Source organism: Nicotiana sylvestris, chromosome 6 (assembly GCF_000393655.2).
Source record: "Nicotiana sylvestris chromosome 6, ASM39365v2, whole genome shotgun sequence".
NCBI classification, from domain to species: domain Eukaryota; kingdom Viridiplantae; phylum Streptophyta; class Magnoliopsida; order Solanales; family Solanaceae; genus Nicotiana; species Nicotiana sylvestris.
Window position 1 is genome coordinate 96,627,431 of NC_091062.1, and position 16,821 is coordinate 96,644,251.

Here is a 16,821-nt window from a genome sequence, read left to right on the forward strand (position 1 = left end):
TATATTAAATGTTATTTCAAGAATTTGAATTCCCAACGAAAATTAGATTATTTAACATTCACCTTCTCATTTGGGGGACACGAAGAAATTATATTATTACCAAGGGTTATAAATTACCTAGATTTAATTAAGAAAAAAATAAGTGAAAGATATAATTGGTTGAGATGGAAACATGAATTCCCTGGTTCGCGGGAAATTTGGTTTTTTTTTCCTTCTTTAATAATCGACACGACAATTAGTTTATGGACGACAAAAATCACTCCCCATCATTGCAAACATCGGATTTGGTTTTGTCCAATTGGTGACTTCTTAGAATCCGACGTAAGTGTTATCTTTCCCGTTCCTACCCCTCTCTGCCATTAACCAAATTCAAAACAAAGAACAGCATTTTTTTGTTATTTATTTTTTGACAAAGAGCTTGGTGTTTATATTCGTTGACACAATGATTTAATCAAATTGGAACTGCAATATTGCTGTTTTTGGAGATTCGTAAGATATTTTTGTAATGCAAATGCATTTATATGGGATTACGTGCACCTACGTATTTGCATAGGAAATTTAAAGATTTTTTTTCTTTTCTAAAAGTATATTAAGAGGTGCAACATTATAATGATTGGTGCTTCCTACTAATTTTCTTCTCCTTGGATTACTTTTTGTGTGTGTGTTATATCTATTGGTGACAATAGGAGATATAGTGCTTATTTGTGAAGTTTGATGGGTATGTACTGAGTGAATATTTGTTGGTTCCTGTATTCAGATTCGTGTATTATTAATTCAATTAACCTCGGATTTTATGCCTTTGTTTGATGTGATTCAATTTCTTTTTCTTGTTGAGATCTTCAAGTTGAGAAGTCAAAACAACAATTCCAATTTTGTCTGGATTCATCTACTATGTTGCTCCATCGTTGCATTGCATGTCCAGGATAAAAGGAAAATAGCCCGAAGAAGAACGCGTGGTAGCAATTAATATACTACTGGGGATGGAAAGCATGTGCCTTTTCTCCTTTTATCCATAGGAAAGTCACTTTTAAATGCAGTTACTTGGATAATTTTCTGTTTCGACACAACATAGCATCTACATTTTGGCATTATATCCCCATTTAGGATGACCTACAAAAATTATTGGGGTAGATGAGAGTTTTAATTACTCCATGTTTCAATTTAGATGAGTTAGTTTGACTCGGCACGGAGTTTAAGAAAAATGTATCATCTAAGTTGAAATAGAGGAGTATGTATTATGTCCTATCGTCATAGAGATGGGTATACGCAAGCTTCGCTGTACACAATAAGTACTTCTATCAGAAAAGAAAGAAGCACAAAATGGGAGAGGGCTGACAAAAATTCACCCAAAAAAAAAAAAAGAGAAAAGAAATAGGAAACCTGCAGGTGGTGGTGGACATGCTAATGTAAAAGTGTGAGCCGGAAACTTTTAATTGCCTAATCATATTTTTCATGGAAAGATATTTTCACTAATAGTAGGGAATAGTCAACTTCATGCCTCTTGCTTCTTCTATATCATTATTGATTTTTTTTTTCGTTCGAGTATAATTCATTGAGCATCATTTTATATGCTTCAGTGTTGCTTCCAAATTAGTCTGAAATCTGAAATATCAATCCCAGGTGGACCATGGCAACAAAAGGAAATCCAGGGGATAACAGAAGTAGAAGCCCTTTATCATCATTATTTATTGTAGCTGGACTTTGTTGTTTTTTCTATCTTCTAGGAGTGTGGCAAAAAAGCGGTTTCGGAAAGGGAGATAGCATAGCTCTTGAGATAACAAAGAAGGCAGAGGACTGTGGCATCCTCCCTAATTTGGAGTATGAAACACACCATGGGAATCAAAGTAGCTCATTCGATGATCCTAACCAAGAAATCAAGGAGATTGAGCCATGTGCTGAGCAATATGTTGATTACACACCATGTCACGATCAAATGCGAGCAATGACATTTCCTCGAGAAAATATGAACTATAGGGAGAGACACTGTCCTCCGGAGGAAGAGAAACTGCATTGTCTCATTCCAGCCCCAAAAGGATATGTGACTCCTTTTCCGTGGCCAAAGAGTCGTGACTATGTACCTTTTGCAAATGCACCATACAAAAGCTTAACAATTGAGAAAGCAGTGCAAAATTGGGTCCAATATGAAGGCAATGTATTTAGATTTCCAGGGGGTGGTACACAGTTCCCTAATGGAGCAGATGCATATATTGATCAACTTGCTTCTGTGATCCCAATAGACAATGGTACAGTGCGAACTGCATTGGACACCGGATGTGGGGTGAGTCAAATCTTTCCACAATATTCTGCATTAATTTTTACTAGGCTTTAATGCTTTGAAGTTCCAGATATCACTCATTACGGATAATACGTTGCTTCAGATATTCCATTGCTTTATCTATCTAGTAGTTTCGTTCCATGAATTCCTTAATTTTTTATACAAGTTAAAGATCATGACTACAAGTGGTACTTTGTATAGTTTAGTTTCTTTGTTTTTCTGTTATTTTTAATGTTGTTGCTGTTTTCCATCAAGCTGGTGTTTGATTGTGTACCAGTTTGAAATTTGTAATGTCATGCGGCATCCTAGGTTGCAAGTTGGGGTGCATACCTTTTCAAGAAGAATGTTCTAACCATGTCGTTCGCACCAAGGGACTCGCATGAATCTCAAGTTCAATTTGCTTTGGAAAGAGGTGTTCCCGCAGTTATTGGTGTGCTTGGAACCATAAAATTACCATATCCATCTAGAGCTTTTGATATGGCTCATTGTTCACGTTGTTTGATTCCGTGGGGTGCAAATGGTAAGGATCAGTACCTTTGCAGACTTTCCTTATTGTGCCTTGTACTGCTTGTATTAATGTATGGCTCCTTCTCTTGCACTAGTCACCAAAATGCAGGATAACATCACCGGCTCACTGTTCATTACATCCTGTATTGAATATCATCTTTTTCAAAAGTTTCGCTAATCTTGAAAAACCAAAGTTACCTTGTGTCTTTTATATTCTTCCTTTTAATCAATATTTAATTCTCATTTGGTTAATGGTAACTCTAACAAGCAAATTGAACGCGGAGTATCTGTACCAGTATTCGTATCGATGTGATGTTTTGTTTGGGATTTTTTTGGGTGGAGAAAGGATTTCATTAATAAGAAAGAGTTAGTACACAAGCTATGATCCAGGATTTAATTTAAAAGGTTAAAGGTTTTAAGTTCTTTGAAAATATGGGTAAAAAACTGGACAATTGACATATGCAAGGAATCTTGGGGCAGCTATCTTCTCAGGAAAGAGTCAAGGATATATGACTGGGTGCTTGTATTTTGGGGATTTCTTATAGTGATTAATTTTTCGCTTCAGTTTGTTTCTTTGTTTCCTAACAAAATTCTACATTTTTGCAGATGGACAGTACATGATGGAAGTCGACCGAGTGCTCAGACCAGGGGGCTACTGGGTACTTTCAGGTCCTCCAATTAACTGGCGGAATAATTATCAAGCGTGGCAGCGTCCCAAAGAGGAGTTGGAGGAGGAACAGAGAAAGATTGAAGAAATAGCTGAACTTCTCTGCTGGGAAAAGAAGCATGAGAAAGGTGAGATTGCCATATGGAGAAAAAGAGTAAACAATGAGTACTGCAGGGAACGTGATTCTCGTGTAACTCTATGTGAATCCTCGAATGCAGAAAATGTCTGGTAAATTCTTGCACCTTACAATATATTATTCTATAAATATTTTAAATAACCAAAGTGATGGAGATTGTCTTCTTTCTTCCTCCTTGTTCTGTTGAGGCATATTAGATAAAGTCTCAAGTACTTGCTTTAAGATTCTAGTCACTTTCTTTGCGTCACAATTGACTTTGAGTTGTAAAGCAATGTGATTATATTGTGGTAGATTTAGTTTTCAGTAATATATGTATGTGAATGTTGCTTCTTGTTGCCATGTTCTATGTCTTGTAGTCGTTATGTCCATGCCTGCAAGGACTTGCTAATTTTGGTCTGAATTTTCCATGCCAAAAAATAGTTTTATGTTCCTGCTTCAGTAATTGTGGAGTAAATGAAGGATGTTGAAACCACAAAGATATCTGGTGAATGATTGTTCTATGGAAAACAGAAACTTTTTATAACATTGAAGTGCATAACATTTTGAATATCCACCAACAATCTGAGGTTTATGTTTGAATAAGTTGATTTGGTGATACATTTGATCTTTTGATTGTTGATTGCCCTTCTAAGTACTCAATATTAAACCAATATTCGAGGGTTTTAGGTATAAGAAGATGGAGGCATGTGTAACTCCTTATCCTCAGACAACTAATTCAGACGAAGTTGCTGGTGGGGAACTTAAGCCGTTCCCACAGAGACTTAATACTGTTCCTCCGAGAATAGCAAGTGGATTTGTCCCTGGATTATCTGTTGAGTCATTCCAGGAGGACAACAAGTTATGGAAAAAGCATGTGAATTCTTATAAGAGAGTTAATAAAATCGTCGACAGTGGGAGGTATCGAAATATACTGGATATGAATGCTGGCCTAGGAAGTTTTGCTGCAGCACTTGAATCACCCAAGTTATGGGTCATGAATGTTGTTCCAAATATAGCTGAACAAGACACTCTTGGAGTTATATATGAACGAGGCTTGATTGGAATATATCATGATTGGTAAACTTTCTGAAGCTCTCTTTTTTTTTTTTTTTTTTTTTTCTCATTGCACTCTAGCATCATTGCCATCTATTTGTTAGTTGTCTTTTTGATGGTGGATTGTGGAAAGCGAACATGTGAAAAGTTTGATAATTCATTTTGGCTGTTAGCAATATTTCATACGAAAGATTGTTTCCTTCTTAATTTTGCTGGGATTGCATTAGAACACTCGGCATGGAACTTTTAGAAATTATTGTCCAATTAAGCAGCTACCACATCATCATCTATCTGTGATTATCCCAAGGTTAAAGTTCTTAATTCAGTCAGTCAAGGAATTCCTCACTACCAAACTAGTTTGGTCGGCTGTACGAATCCTCTATTCCATTCCTCTCTTCGAATCTTTCACTCCGATACTGATAAATAAATTGCCTTTGGATCTTTCTCATTACATTCTTTCCCACCAGTTAATTGTCATGCCATCAAGTTTCCACTATTTTACCACTGAGTAGTTAATGCTTCCCTACAATGAGTATTGAAAGTCCTCAGCCAGCATAAGGTTGAACCTGTTACTGATAACAGCATTCTGTATATACCTTCATACAGAAGAGGAATATAGATTTCCCTGCGAAGGGAAGACTTGCACCAACCATTTTTTCATCAACTTGTGGAGTTAGCTTTTAGGACTCTGGCAATATCTAGGTCCTTTAGTGTGCTTTTGACCTTTAGTGCTTCTGGCTAAAATTGTAATGCCCTTTCATATAAACATCAAAGATAGTATTCCCAGTCACCAGCTTGCATGTTTCAGCATTCTCTTTTGTCTTTTAGAACATGACTGGCCTACATCTTCTCTTGACTAGAGTACTCCCACCTCGTACTTGAACTCTATATGGTAGCTTAAGTTTTGACTTCTAATATATGGAGATTTTGCATCGCATCTTGAGTGTGTGATTGCTGAAATTACAAATTGATAAACTAAACCTTCTCTCCCTCCTTCTAGTATCCGATTTACGTTCTTTCTCTTTTCTGACATTGCCTTCCCCTAGAAGTATCTTTTATATATCTTAGTTAACCTTCTTTCCGACCTTGGATTCAGGTGTGAAGCCTTCTCTACATATCCTCGGACATATGACCTTATTCATGGAAATGGAGTTTTCAGCTTATACAAAGACAAGTAAGTTCTTTACACTAATTCATATATGAATAAGGTATAATTCTTTACACTAATTCATGTATGAACAAGGTAAAATTTATGATTATGTCAATTTTGCCAATCCGGCAAGACTAGTATATCAACATTATACCCCGAAAGCTATTTGTTCTTAAATTTCTTAACTGGGAATAAATTTTAAAAGTGGTGCAAAATGATTCTATTTGTGCAGATCACCTTAGTGTAACGTAACGTGAAGCTAGATCTTTTTAATTTAATTTGTGGAGAAATTAGTCTTCATGGGAGCCAACTTCCTGTGATAATAGGGTGAGGAGGAACATCCACATAGAAAGGAGATGTTTGCCATATTTTTATGTTTCATCCGAAAATTTGAACACAAGGGGGAAAATAATTAGTCAATGTCCATCCATACCTGTCATAATAGTTTCAGCGATGATAATTCAATAAAGAACACTCAACCAATACGTGCTTCAAGTTAGATCTTGTTAAACTTTCTAATTATGCCATATGTGAATGCAGATGTAATGCTGAAGACATTTTACTAGAGATGGATAGGATTCTTAGACCAGAAGGTGCAGTCATATTGCGAGACCATGTAGATGTCCTCACTCAAGTGAAAAGAATTGCGTCTGGTATGAGGTGGAACATAAAAATGGTGGATCATGAGGATGGTCCTCTGATCCCTGAAAAGGTGCTATTTGCTGTTAAAAAATATTGGGTTGTAGGGGATAACAAGTCAACTGTCTCAGAGTGAATAGCATTGGCTTAGCAGCATTTTTGGCAGATAATAGCAGAGCAGCTGATGCTGCAGTATTTGGTTCATTGCCAGAGTTAATATTATTCTTTTACCACTGGAGTTCAGATTGATGAATGAAGCACAGAAGTCTGATAATTGTCATGGTAACCATTTCTCATTTTCCATTTTGACAGTTGCAGAACAGAAAATGAGTAGGTTACTCATGGCTAGTTTATTTTCTTACTAGGCTTCCTTTTTATTGTTGCTTATTATCATTAGCATTATTGCTTTTATTTCTTTAGTTCATTCATGGGTTGTATCATATCTTTTCAGCAATTTTGCTGTGATTCCAGCCAAGTAAATTGAACTTTTATGGTAAAAGATCAAGTTCTCTCTTTTGATGTTATGAATATTTTAGATATTCTCAAAGTAATCTTTTCTTTATCGGATACTATGATGCCAAGACGCGCTTTGGGATAACAAAATATAAAAGCACATGATTAGTCAATCAAATCCTTACTGTGGCTTCCTAGAGGAAGAGCCTTGACGCAACGGCAAAATTTACTACCATATCACCAGTAAGTCGCGGGATCAAGCCGTTAAAACAATCTCTTTCAGATGTAGCCGATTGAGTGTTCAAATTCAATTCAACTCAGTAAAGGAATACAGATGCAAGCACCTGCTCCAATATTTTCTTCCATTGTTTGTTGCTGTACTTTCTTAGCCACCTTGGCATATATCTAACAGTAGAGACAAAAGAAAACATTAATGTACAATCAACCTGTAATCTTGATACAGCCAAAGAGCAACCAAATGATTGAACTACATAAATCATGAAGGTAGTAGATATAGTATTAGGAAATAGAATTTCAAGTTATCAGCATTTATTATGACGCTAATGCTGGTGTCCTACTTTAGGGCTCACTTGAATGAGTGGTGGAATTTTATTTTTGTTTTTCTGAGTTTTCTTTCGAGCCACTTCTTAATCTGCAGCCAATTTCTAGACCCCATTAACATTTATTACATATTTTACATGGATCCATATCCATACTTTCTTATTGATATACTGACCATTTAAACTGCAATTTGTTAATGTCAAAAGATGGAAGATCTTATCATTAGTCAAAAACATCAGAGGTACTGTAAAATCAGATATTATATGTCGTGTGAGAGTTTCGAATGAAGTGACAAGACTGTCAAATATTATGCTTCTCCAAACATGTAGGATCCACCATCTTAAAGCTATACAAACCCATAGGCTCCAAGAAAGAGCCATGTTATATAGGGCTGCTTGTAAAGAAACCAAGTGAAAAACAATAGCTTCTCTCAAATCACTGAATCAGGATTTTGATCTATAGCTTTCACAACCTTTTTCCTTTTGCTACTTGATGCAAGTCTATGATCTCCTTTCGATTTTACATTAGCTTATGATCTTTCCAATCTTTGCTGTACGTCTTTCATAGTTTGTTTGTCGGTAAGCTGCTTTTTTTGTGAGTCAAATTTGTTCTGTTGCTTCCTGTCTCAAAGCTTGTCATAAAACTCTTTCCACACTTATAAGAGCAATTGTTGCTTCTGCCTCAAACTCTCTTTAAATTTTTCATCAGACAAAAAGAAACCTGAAGCATTTTGTCTCCATGGAAACCGATGATAATTCAACCAGCCTTCGCGTAGAATCATTTTCTTGTTACCTCAGCAACCCAGAAGATCAGAGCTTTATACACAAACTAGGGGGCGCTTATGAATATCCTTATCCTGCTGTTTTTTCACCACCTGAGACCGCCTTTTCTGTGAGTTCAGTAAGAGCTACTATTAAACCATCCTCAGATAACACTCGAGATAACCTTGCCAATCTTCGCGTTGATTCTTTTTCTTCTTATCTCAAAGCTGAAGAAGAAAATAACTTTGCGTTTAAGACCACAGGTCCCCCTGTACAAGATTCTACTATTGCATTTGTTTTTCCTCAACAGGCTTCTCTGGGTACTCCAAAACACCAAGAAAGAACCAAGTCCAAAGATGGGGAACTTAACATATTCGGAGCTGATAAGTACTTCAGCATGAAACTGGATTATGGAGCTGTCCCTACAACTGGGGTGAAGTATGGGGGGCAGATGAACAAAGGGATGGTTGATCTGCCCCACCTGAAACCCAGTTTCCAGACAGGAACTCCAAGTATTTGTTCTAAAGCAAGTAGTTTTAATAGCCAAAGTGCACTGTTACAAAATCTTCAGAGAAGTAGATCTCAAACAAAGCAGAAAAAGATGACAGGAAGGAGATTTTTTGCTAGCTTCGGTTGCCAAGGACCTTGTTTGGACAAAAAAGCAGTCTATGTGGATGAAACCATAGGACATGGAAAAGTAAGTAAGTTGGCATTAACTTCTGTCCCTTCCATGAGAGAGAAGTTGAGCGTAGTCAAAAAACACGTCGATGATCAAGATCCAAGCATCGAAGAGCAAAGAAAATCACTTGAAGTGTTTGGCTCTGATAAAATGAGAAAAGGAGACATATCAGTGAATTTAGAGAGGAAGCTCTCCATGTTAACTTGGGATGCCATTCCTAAAGTTGAAGACCTCCCTACTACAACCATTGGAAGCAGTACAGTTGGCGATGACATGGCTAGCGATGCTAGTTCTGATCTATTCGAGATTGAGAATATATCCAGCAGTGGATATGGACACATGAATTCACAAACTACTGGTGATAATTATGTGCCGGCTGGCTGCATGTCAACAATTACAACTCAGCATGCACCAAGTGAGGCCAGTATTGAGTGGAGTGTTATCACAGCAAGTGCTGCAGATTACTCATCAGTTATCTCTGATTATGATGAGAAGAGGATTAGCATTGCTGGTAATACTACTTCAAGGATTAATGCAGCCAATAAAAACAGCAATACCAAGTATACAGTTGGCAAAGAAGGTCAGAAAACCCATCCAGGTGGGCTTTTAGGTTGCAAGAGCAACAAAGCAGTTAGTGTGGTTGAAACTGTATACAAAACTGGTGAGAAGGCTAAGCATCACCAGCGCGGTTAATGGTTAACCGTGCGATGATTCCACCCTAATTAGTATAGTGGTTTCACTTGCCAGTGTAGTACTTTCATGTTGAATAAGAGAATTGAATAAAATGGTAAACTTTACAAGTTTGTACTATGTAATATCTTAGTAATGAATTGCTATTTTCTTGTCTCTCTAGTGGGGGAATTATTTTGATTATTTTAGCTAATTTGTCTTCCACTTTAACTGCTACTCAGCTCCTACTTATCTTGTTATGTACTTTATATAAGTATCTCTTTTGCCAAGAAAAGACACAGCAGCCACAATACATGAAAGCAAATAAGTTTGTAAAATAAGAGGCAATAAAGCCCCAGTTTAGATTATAGAAATTTTAAAAGCTGTGACCTGAGGCCACCCTTGTCTAAAGGAAAAAGGTATTTTGGTTGTTTTATGTTTTTCTTTCCTTTGTGTCACCTGATAATGTAGTTGGTGTTCATCCCATTTGACCATCAAATAGAAATAAAGCTACTTTTTTTCCAGACAGGTTTGCCTTGTTTAAGAGTCAGTAATTCCAAAGCCTTTAGTTGGCATGCACCCATAGGCCCTACCTAAACAGAATCTTGCTTCAAAATGAGATACACCTCTGGACTTTTAACTGATGATGCTTTCTCTTTTTTCCATAACCAACTTTTAGGTTTGAGACTTTGCAATTCTGTACTTTGTCTCAATGAACAATGTCAAATAACTGACAAAGTTGGTTGGGTACGTGCAGTCATGCAACTTGAAGAATTCCATAGTGTCTACGTAGAATATGTAGCAGGTGAGAGGTAGTAGATATACACAGTAGAATAATCGAGCGAGCGGTTGGATCGGACAGTAACGCTATAAAAAAAATGCGGCACCTCGCATTTTACTCTCAGCTAACAATGGTTCTACCATTTGGATACTGGATTTAATAAAGAAGATTGAGTCAACCAACATATTAGACAAAACAAATAGAATAAGATAAGAGTTGACAAAGCATCTTGAGACATTAAACTAATAGTTTAGAGTTTCAATTGTCCTATTTGAATGCACCCCATAGGAAATTCCATAGGTTCTCGACAGGGTTTGTAAAGAATAAAGTTAGCATGTGTTCAATCTGTTAACGAATCCAAAAATGTAGAAGCAAATGAGATTTGATGTAAGGGGTGTAAAGTAGAGGTGGAGCCAGGATTTTCACTATGAGATTCAAAAAATAAACAAATATAAACGCTAGAGAAAACAAGAGAATTCAATATCTAATATATAAAAAATTGATCTTATATACACATCGTAATTATAGAATGGGTTTTATAAATAATTGGAAGATGAAAAAGTAATGTCAATCCGAATGACAAAACCACATGACTGTCATGCGGCCTAAATGTGTTGGATACCAACATTTAATTTTGTAGCCATCCAACAACTAAGATGGGGTTGTCTATTTAAGTCCTCTTCTCTCGTTTTCACCAAACAGTCGTCTAGGCTGAAATTCTGCTTGCAATAACTCTAAGAGATCCTTGTGTTTAGTGTGCAAACAAAAAGTAAATAAGAAAAAAGAAGTTACATGTGACATGATAGATACTTTTAATGATACGAAACCTTTTGAAAGAACTTGAAAAAAAAGATAGTATTGGACAATGTTGAGAGTGTCTTTGGCCTGACTTAAATAATCCAATAACCTGGTATTAAAGCCAATGATTCGATTGAACAAGTATCGAGATGATGAAAAATAACTCTTTATGTTACGGTCTTTGCCTGTAGTTTGGAAACGTACACGTAAGAAGCCTATGGCCGGTTGTAGGCCATAAATACTCATATGATAATGGTAACACATGGTGAATTTTCTGATAAGCCCATAAATCTTGATGAGGGACAATATAATACGTAATTTTGAGATGGAGATTTTTTGGTCATGAAGAATGTATCACAACTCGAAGTTAATAAGGTAAATAAACTACATATAAAGTGTAAAGATAAGGAAAATTGTCCGAAATTTAATTTGGCTCAAAACGGCCTATATCATGTAAATGTTATGGTGGTTTCTGGGTGACTTACTCTAACAACTTGTGCTTTCCTCGTAACATAATCTATAAATACTTACCTAATCTGGAGGTTTGGATGTTCTCAGTTTCCAATATGAATTATGCTAAAAAAAGAAACTACAGGTCAAATAAATAGCAGTCGGAGCCATGCGGTTATTGTCAACAAAGTTATAAAGAAGATAGTGAAAATGCTTGGCCTTAATTGCAGGAAGAAGACATGAAACTAAATATTTAATTTCCGTGGATTTTTGTTGTGCAACAACTGGATGTAGGTGGAATTTGCTCTAAGTGTCAATTAGTGTAGAGCATTGAAAATCTGGCAAAGAGTACTATACCTGTGACTGTAAAATTGTGTCGACTATATCTAGCAGTGAAGTTGAGTGTGGAAATTACTTTAGTCGTAGAGGTAGCATTAATAAAATTGTAGGCCTAGCTATGGGAATGTTTTGTACAAAGGAAGGACCACTAGGAGTTGGATATCAATGTCGTAGTTAAAGGTTTGAGGACGACTCAAGTACTAGTTCATTCGGACAATCTTGCTTTAAATGAATCTCTTATCAGTTCACTGTTTTACCTTTTTAACTTAGATTGACTTATATGTATTGACATCTAATCAGGTCTAAATGGACTACATGAATTACATGTTTAGTTCACTATGGTAACTTAAAAAACATTAGGGGTCATTTGATCCGGAACAAGTTATCTCGGGATTATATTGATGAGGTTATAATATAGAGATGAAATAATTGAAGGATTATAATAAGCAGCGGAAGCAATCCCAGTATCAAAATCACATGTAATCTAGACAACTAGCATAAATGGACGGGTTACCTCTTGAAGCGTGAACAAAGCTCCTCTATCATGTGAGCATCCAATTCCACAACAACTCAATGAAATCTCCAGCATCACCACGATCACGATTTTCGAACGTTCCATGATCTTCTATTGTGTTACCCAAATAATATCCGGAAATAGTAATTTCATATGGGTAAAATTTTTCTAGGAAAAAGGCTGAAAATTCGGCCACCTTTTTTTCTCCTCATCTAGGTGGAAAACCTTATGTATTTATAGCACAAGTTTTAAGGGTTAATACCCTTTTCTAAAACCTATTAGGTTTTCTTTTTCACTAGAAAAGGGATTCCTTTATTTCCTATTATTTAGGCACAACAGGGATCACAACAAGGCTTTCAATTATGGAATTAATTTATAATTTTTGAAATTAATATCCACCATAATTAATTACGAATTATTCCACTAAAAATCTGTAATTGCAGTCCTTATTCAATTTCGAAATTCATCCATTAAATCTTATTTAACTCCCTGTGTTAAGATTCAGAAACTAATCAACTAAATTAATAGACCGTTTGGCCAAGCTGCAAAAATCAACTTATTTTGAAAAGTGCTTTTTTTCAAAAGTTTTTTTCTCAAAAGTACTTTTGGTGAGAAGCAGTTTGTGTTTGGCTAATTAGTTTGAAAAACACTTCTGAGCAGCAATTAGTGTTTGACCAAGCTTTAAAAACGGCTTCTAAGTGTATTTTTCTCAAAAGTGCTTTTGAATAGAAGCTACTTTTTTCTGCTTCTCCAAAACTGCTTCTGCTTCTCCTCAAAAGCACTTTTTTTCCTTCCAAAAGCTTGGCCAAACACCTCAATTTTTGGCCAAAAGTGCTTTTGGCCCCCAAAAAAGCACTTTTGGCCAAAAAGAAGCTTGGCCAAACAGGCTATAAATTACTGACGATTTAATTTATAGATTATTTCCTTTAGACTTTCGCTTAACTTATTTCATGTGTCAGATACAAAATCCACCGGCCGGGTTTACACATGAAAACTTATAAGCTTCCATAAAGGCATATCATCAATCTCTAAACCGAGACATGGATTCCTTCAACTATTACTTCGCCAATGTACATTATTATTATCCAATTTACTAGGCATATTGGCCCACGAAAGAATCTCTCCTTTTAATAAATCAAAACAATAATAATGTACACAGCTAATAATAATTATATCAAGATTAAGAGTATAAGTACATTTAATGGCTAGAGAGTTTATTTTATTAAGTTAGTATAAAATACTTATCTCTACTTGATCCGTTCAATACATACAAAATGTACTAGCACAAGAAGTTGAAATTAAATCATTCCCATAATCAAGATAAATCATATTTAATCTTGTGCTACAATCATCCATGATGGTTTGTCCAATTCCATTATTAGATTGTAACTTTATACTTATAAAAACCGATGATTTAATCTTCCGTGTATAAGCTAAACTCTATACACTAAATCATCTACTATATAAGCAAAAGACACATGCTAATATATGATCTATTTAAAACTTTATTAAAATTGAATAAACAATTATTCCATAATAAATACTATATCTAAACCAAACCCATGGTTAATAGTATATATCCCAACAATCTCTCACTTAGACTTTTAACCATGACAATTATTAGAATATACTATATCCAAATGCATGATTAATAGTATATGCCCCAACAATCTCCCATTTAGACTCATAACCATGCATCTACAACTTTCTCAAGCATTCTTTTACATGACCATTAAAGGTTATTTCTGATGCAATATTTGTCCAGTAGTGCTTTGTCGTAATCATCTAGTTTGATATTAAACTATTCAGGGATCTTATTACTGAAACTATCCCAAGAGTGTACACCGAACTATGATTTTCTTTAGCATTCTCCCACTACAGCGAAGTACTACTAATATTACCTTCATTACCTTACGGTATTAAAATATTAGTGACTTCTTACTATAGTGTTCACTATACAAACATCACTCCCACTTGATAAAGGCATATAATGTCTATTAACATTCTCCCACTACTTTAAATGCAATGGAACGTCAATTCCGACGTATGGGTTTTGATGTTCTTGAACATCTAGTTATTTTTTTGCTCAGTTCCTGTAAAAATAGTTTACTTCTAGGAACATGATTTATTAAAAAATCCTTATCTAGAAAAATGCATTTCTTTTAACAATTGCCTTATTTTCTTTAGGACAATAAAATAAAACTCCATTCGTTTTCTTGGATATTCAATAAACATGCACCTATCCATTCTTAGTTCCAACTTACATATCCGTTTTTCCTTTCAGCATATATGCAGGACAATCCTATATCTGAACATGCCACAGTCTGAGCTTACATACAGTCCAGTGTTCTATAGATGTCCCAGGTACTAACTTAGAAGGAACTAAATTCAGAATGTAATTTGCGGTTTCCAGGAAATATTCCAAAAATAAATAAGGCAAATCTGAATAACACGTCATTAATCTATCCATGTCCAAAAGAGACTTATTTCTTCTTTCTACTATAACACTCTATTATGGAGTTTACAGTTTAGTCATTTGAGATGTAATCTCTTATTCTGATAAGTAACAAAAGAACTCTTTAGAGAGGTGCTCTCCACTACAATCAAATTGCAGTAACTTAATATATTTTCTTGGCGCTTATCCGTTTCAAGTCTTAAAAACCTTGAATTGCTTAAATTATTAAGACTTACGGTGCTTCAAATAAATATATTAATATTTTGAGCAATCATTTATGAACATCACAAAATACTCAAAACTATCTCTTACGAGTATGTTCATTTAACCATACAAATCAGAATGGATTCATTCTAGCTTATCACTAGCTTTATTTCCTTTTGAAGGGAAACAACCTTTAGCCAAATTTCCTTCCAAACAGGATCTACAAGTTGGTAGTGCCTCTACTTTCAATGAACCTTAAGGTCCATCCTTGACCAACTTGAAATCCTATCCGGATAAATATGACTTAGACAAAAGTGCACAGATAAGTTTTACTCAAATTTGAATAACATATTCTCTTATGAGGTAGACTAATATTGTTCTGTTCAGGAGAGACATTAATATATTATAACAAGGTCATGCATTCATGTACCACAAGAGATAAAATGTTTATCAAGCTCAATAACTCAAGAGTTATTCGAGAAATAAAACAAGTATCCATCTCTTATTTTGCCCAGAAACCGGAATTAAATTCCTTTTAATGAAAGGTACATATATTGGATCCTTTAAATTAATGTCTTATCACTAAAAGAAAATTTTAACAAGTAATACGACAAATTGCATAAAGTCATTATGGAGTTAAGATAAAAATATTAAATAGATCATAATAAGTCAAAACACTGAATAGTAAAATTCAGACTGTATTCAATATTTATATACATACATGTATCTCAAATAATAAATTTTGATGGGAAAATAATCATTCATGCAAAATATATTATATAATGCAAGAATTATACAATTCAAAAATAAATAGAACCAACTCAGATGGAGAGTATACTTGTAACGAACCGACCGGTGGTTTTGAGCTCTAGTGTATCGTTCAGCAGTTTGAGGCCATGAGCAGCTTCACTTCGGGTATTATGACTTGTGCGCACGGTCGTAATTGAATTCCGGGAAGTTCGGAGTTGATTTGGAAAGAGAATTCTCATTTTGGAAGCTTTAAGTTGAAAGAATTGACTAAGGTTAGATTTTTGAGTAAACGACCTCGAAATCGGGATTCTAAGGTTCCAGCAGGTTCGTATGATCATTTCGGACTTGGGCATATGTACGGACTGGGTTTTGGAAGACTCGGAAATGTTTCGACGCCTATTGTGGAAGTTAGCATTTTTGGAAGAATCTCATAAGTTTGGATTGAAGTGCATTTCAGGGTTATCAATGTCCGTTTGAGATTCCGAGTCTGGGAATAGCTCTGTATGGTGATTCTAGTATTGAGATCATGATCGGAAGTGAATTCGGAGGTCCGTAGGTCATTTTGGAGTCATTTGGCTAAAGATAGAAATTTGAAGGTTTTTGAGAAGTTTGACCGGAAGTGGACTTTTTGATATTGGGGTCGGAATCTGATTCCGGAAGCTGGAGTAGGTAAGTAATGTCAAATATGACTTGTGCGCAAAATTTGAGGTCAATCGTACGTGATTTAACGAGTTTAAATATCGAAAGTAGAAGTTGAAATCTTAAAGTTCATTAAGCTTGAGTTGGAGTGCGATTCATGGTTTTAGCGTTGTTTGATGTGATTTGAGGCTTCGAGTAAGTCCGTGTTATGTTTTTAGACTTGTGTGGGTATTTAGTTTGGAGCTCCGGGGGCTCAGGTGTGATCCGGGATAGTTCGAAGTGATTTGCTATACTGGTATGATCGCAATTGCGACGCATTGGTCGCAAATGCGACCTCGCATTTGTGAGTTTCTGTTCGCATT

General features: G+C 35.5%; 2 protein-coding genes across 3 annotated transcripts; both read left to right on the forward strand.

Annotated features, from left to right (window-relative positions):
- The first annotated feature begins 236 nt into the window (after nt 1-236).
- LOC104231470 (probable methyltransferase PMT2) lies at nt 237-6,920 on the forward strand. Of its 2 annotated transcripts, none has more exons than XM_009784473.2 (7): nt 237-321; nt 1,621-2,278; nt 2,585-2,795; nt 3,389-3,677; nt 4,252-4,641; nt 5,714-5,791; nt 6,308-6,920. In XM_009784473.2, the coding sequence occupies exons 2-7, from the start codon at nt 1,628-1,630 to the stop codon at nt 6,540-6,542; spliced, it is 1,854 nt and encodes a 617-aa protein (XP_009782775.1). In that variant the 5' UTR covers nt 237-321; nt 1,621-1,627; the 3' UTR covers nt 6,543-6,920. The 2 variants fall into 2 exon arrangements, with proteins under 2 accessions (XP_009782775.1, XP_009782774.1); XM_009784472.2 differs by lacking the exon at nt 237-321 and adding an exon at nt 334-489.
- A 610-nt stretch (nt 6,921-7,530) lies between these two features.
- On the forward strand, nt 7,531-9,706 carry LOC104231471 (protein PHYTOCHROME KINASE SUBSTRATE 3-like). Its single transcript, XM_009784476.2, has one exon. The coding sequence runs from the start codon at nt 8,159-8,161 to the stop codon at nt 9,551-9,553; it is 1,395 nt and encodes a 464-aa protein (XP_009782778.1). The 5' UTR covers nt 7,531-8,158; the 3' UTR covers nt 9,554-9,706.
- Nucleotides 9,707-16,821: the final 7,115 nt, after the last annotated feature.

Excerpts from the sequence above, each read along its gene's own strand:
- LOC104231470 (XM_009784473.2), top strand. The coding sequence starts at position 1,628 with ATGGCAACAAAAGGAAATCCAGGGGATAACAGAAGTAGAAGCCCTTTA. Across the intron at positions 2,796-3,388 it reads GATTCCGTGGGGTGCAAATG|ATGGACAGTACATGATGGAA; the intron begins GTAAGGATCAGT and ends ACATTTTTGCAG. Across the intron at positions 3,678-4,251 it reads TCGAATGCAGAAAATGTCTG|GTATAAGAAGATGGAGGCAT; the intron begins GTAAATTCTTGC and ends CGAGGGTTTTAG.
- LOC104231471 (XM_009784476.2), top strand. The coding sequence starts at position 8,159 with ATGGAAACCGATGATAATTCAACCAGCCTTCGCGTAGAATCATTTTCT.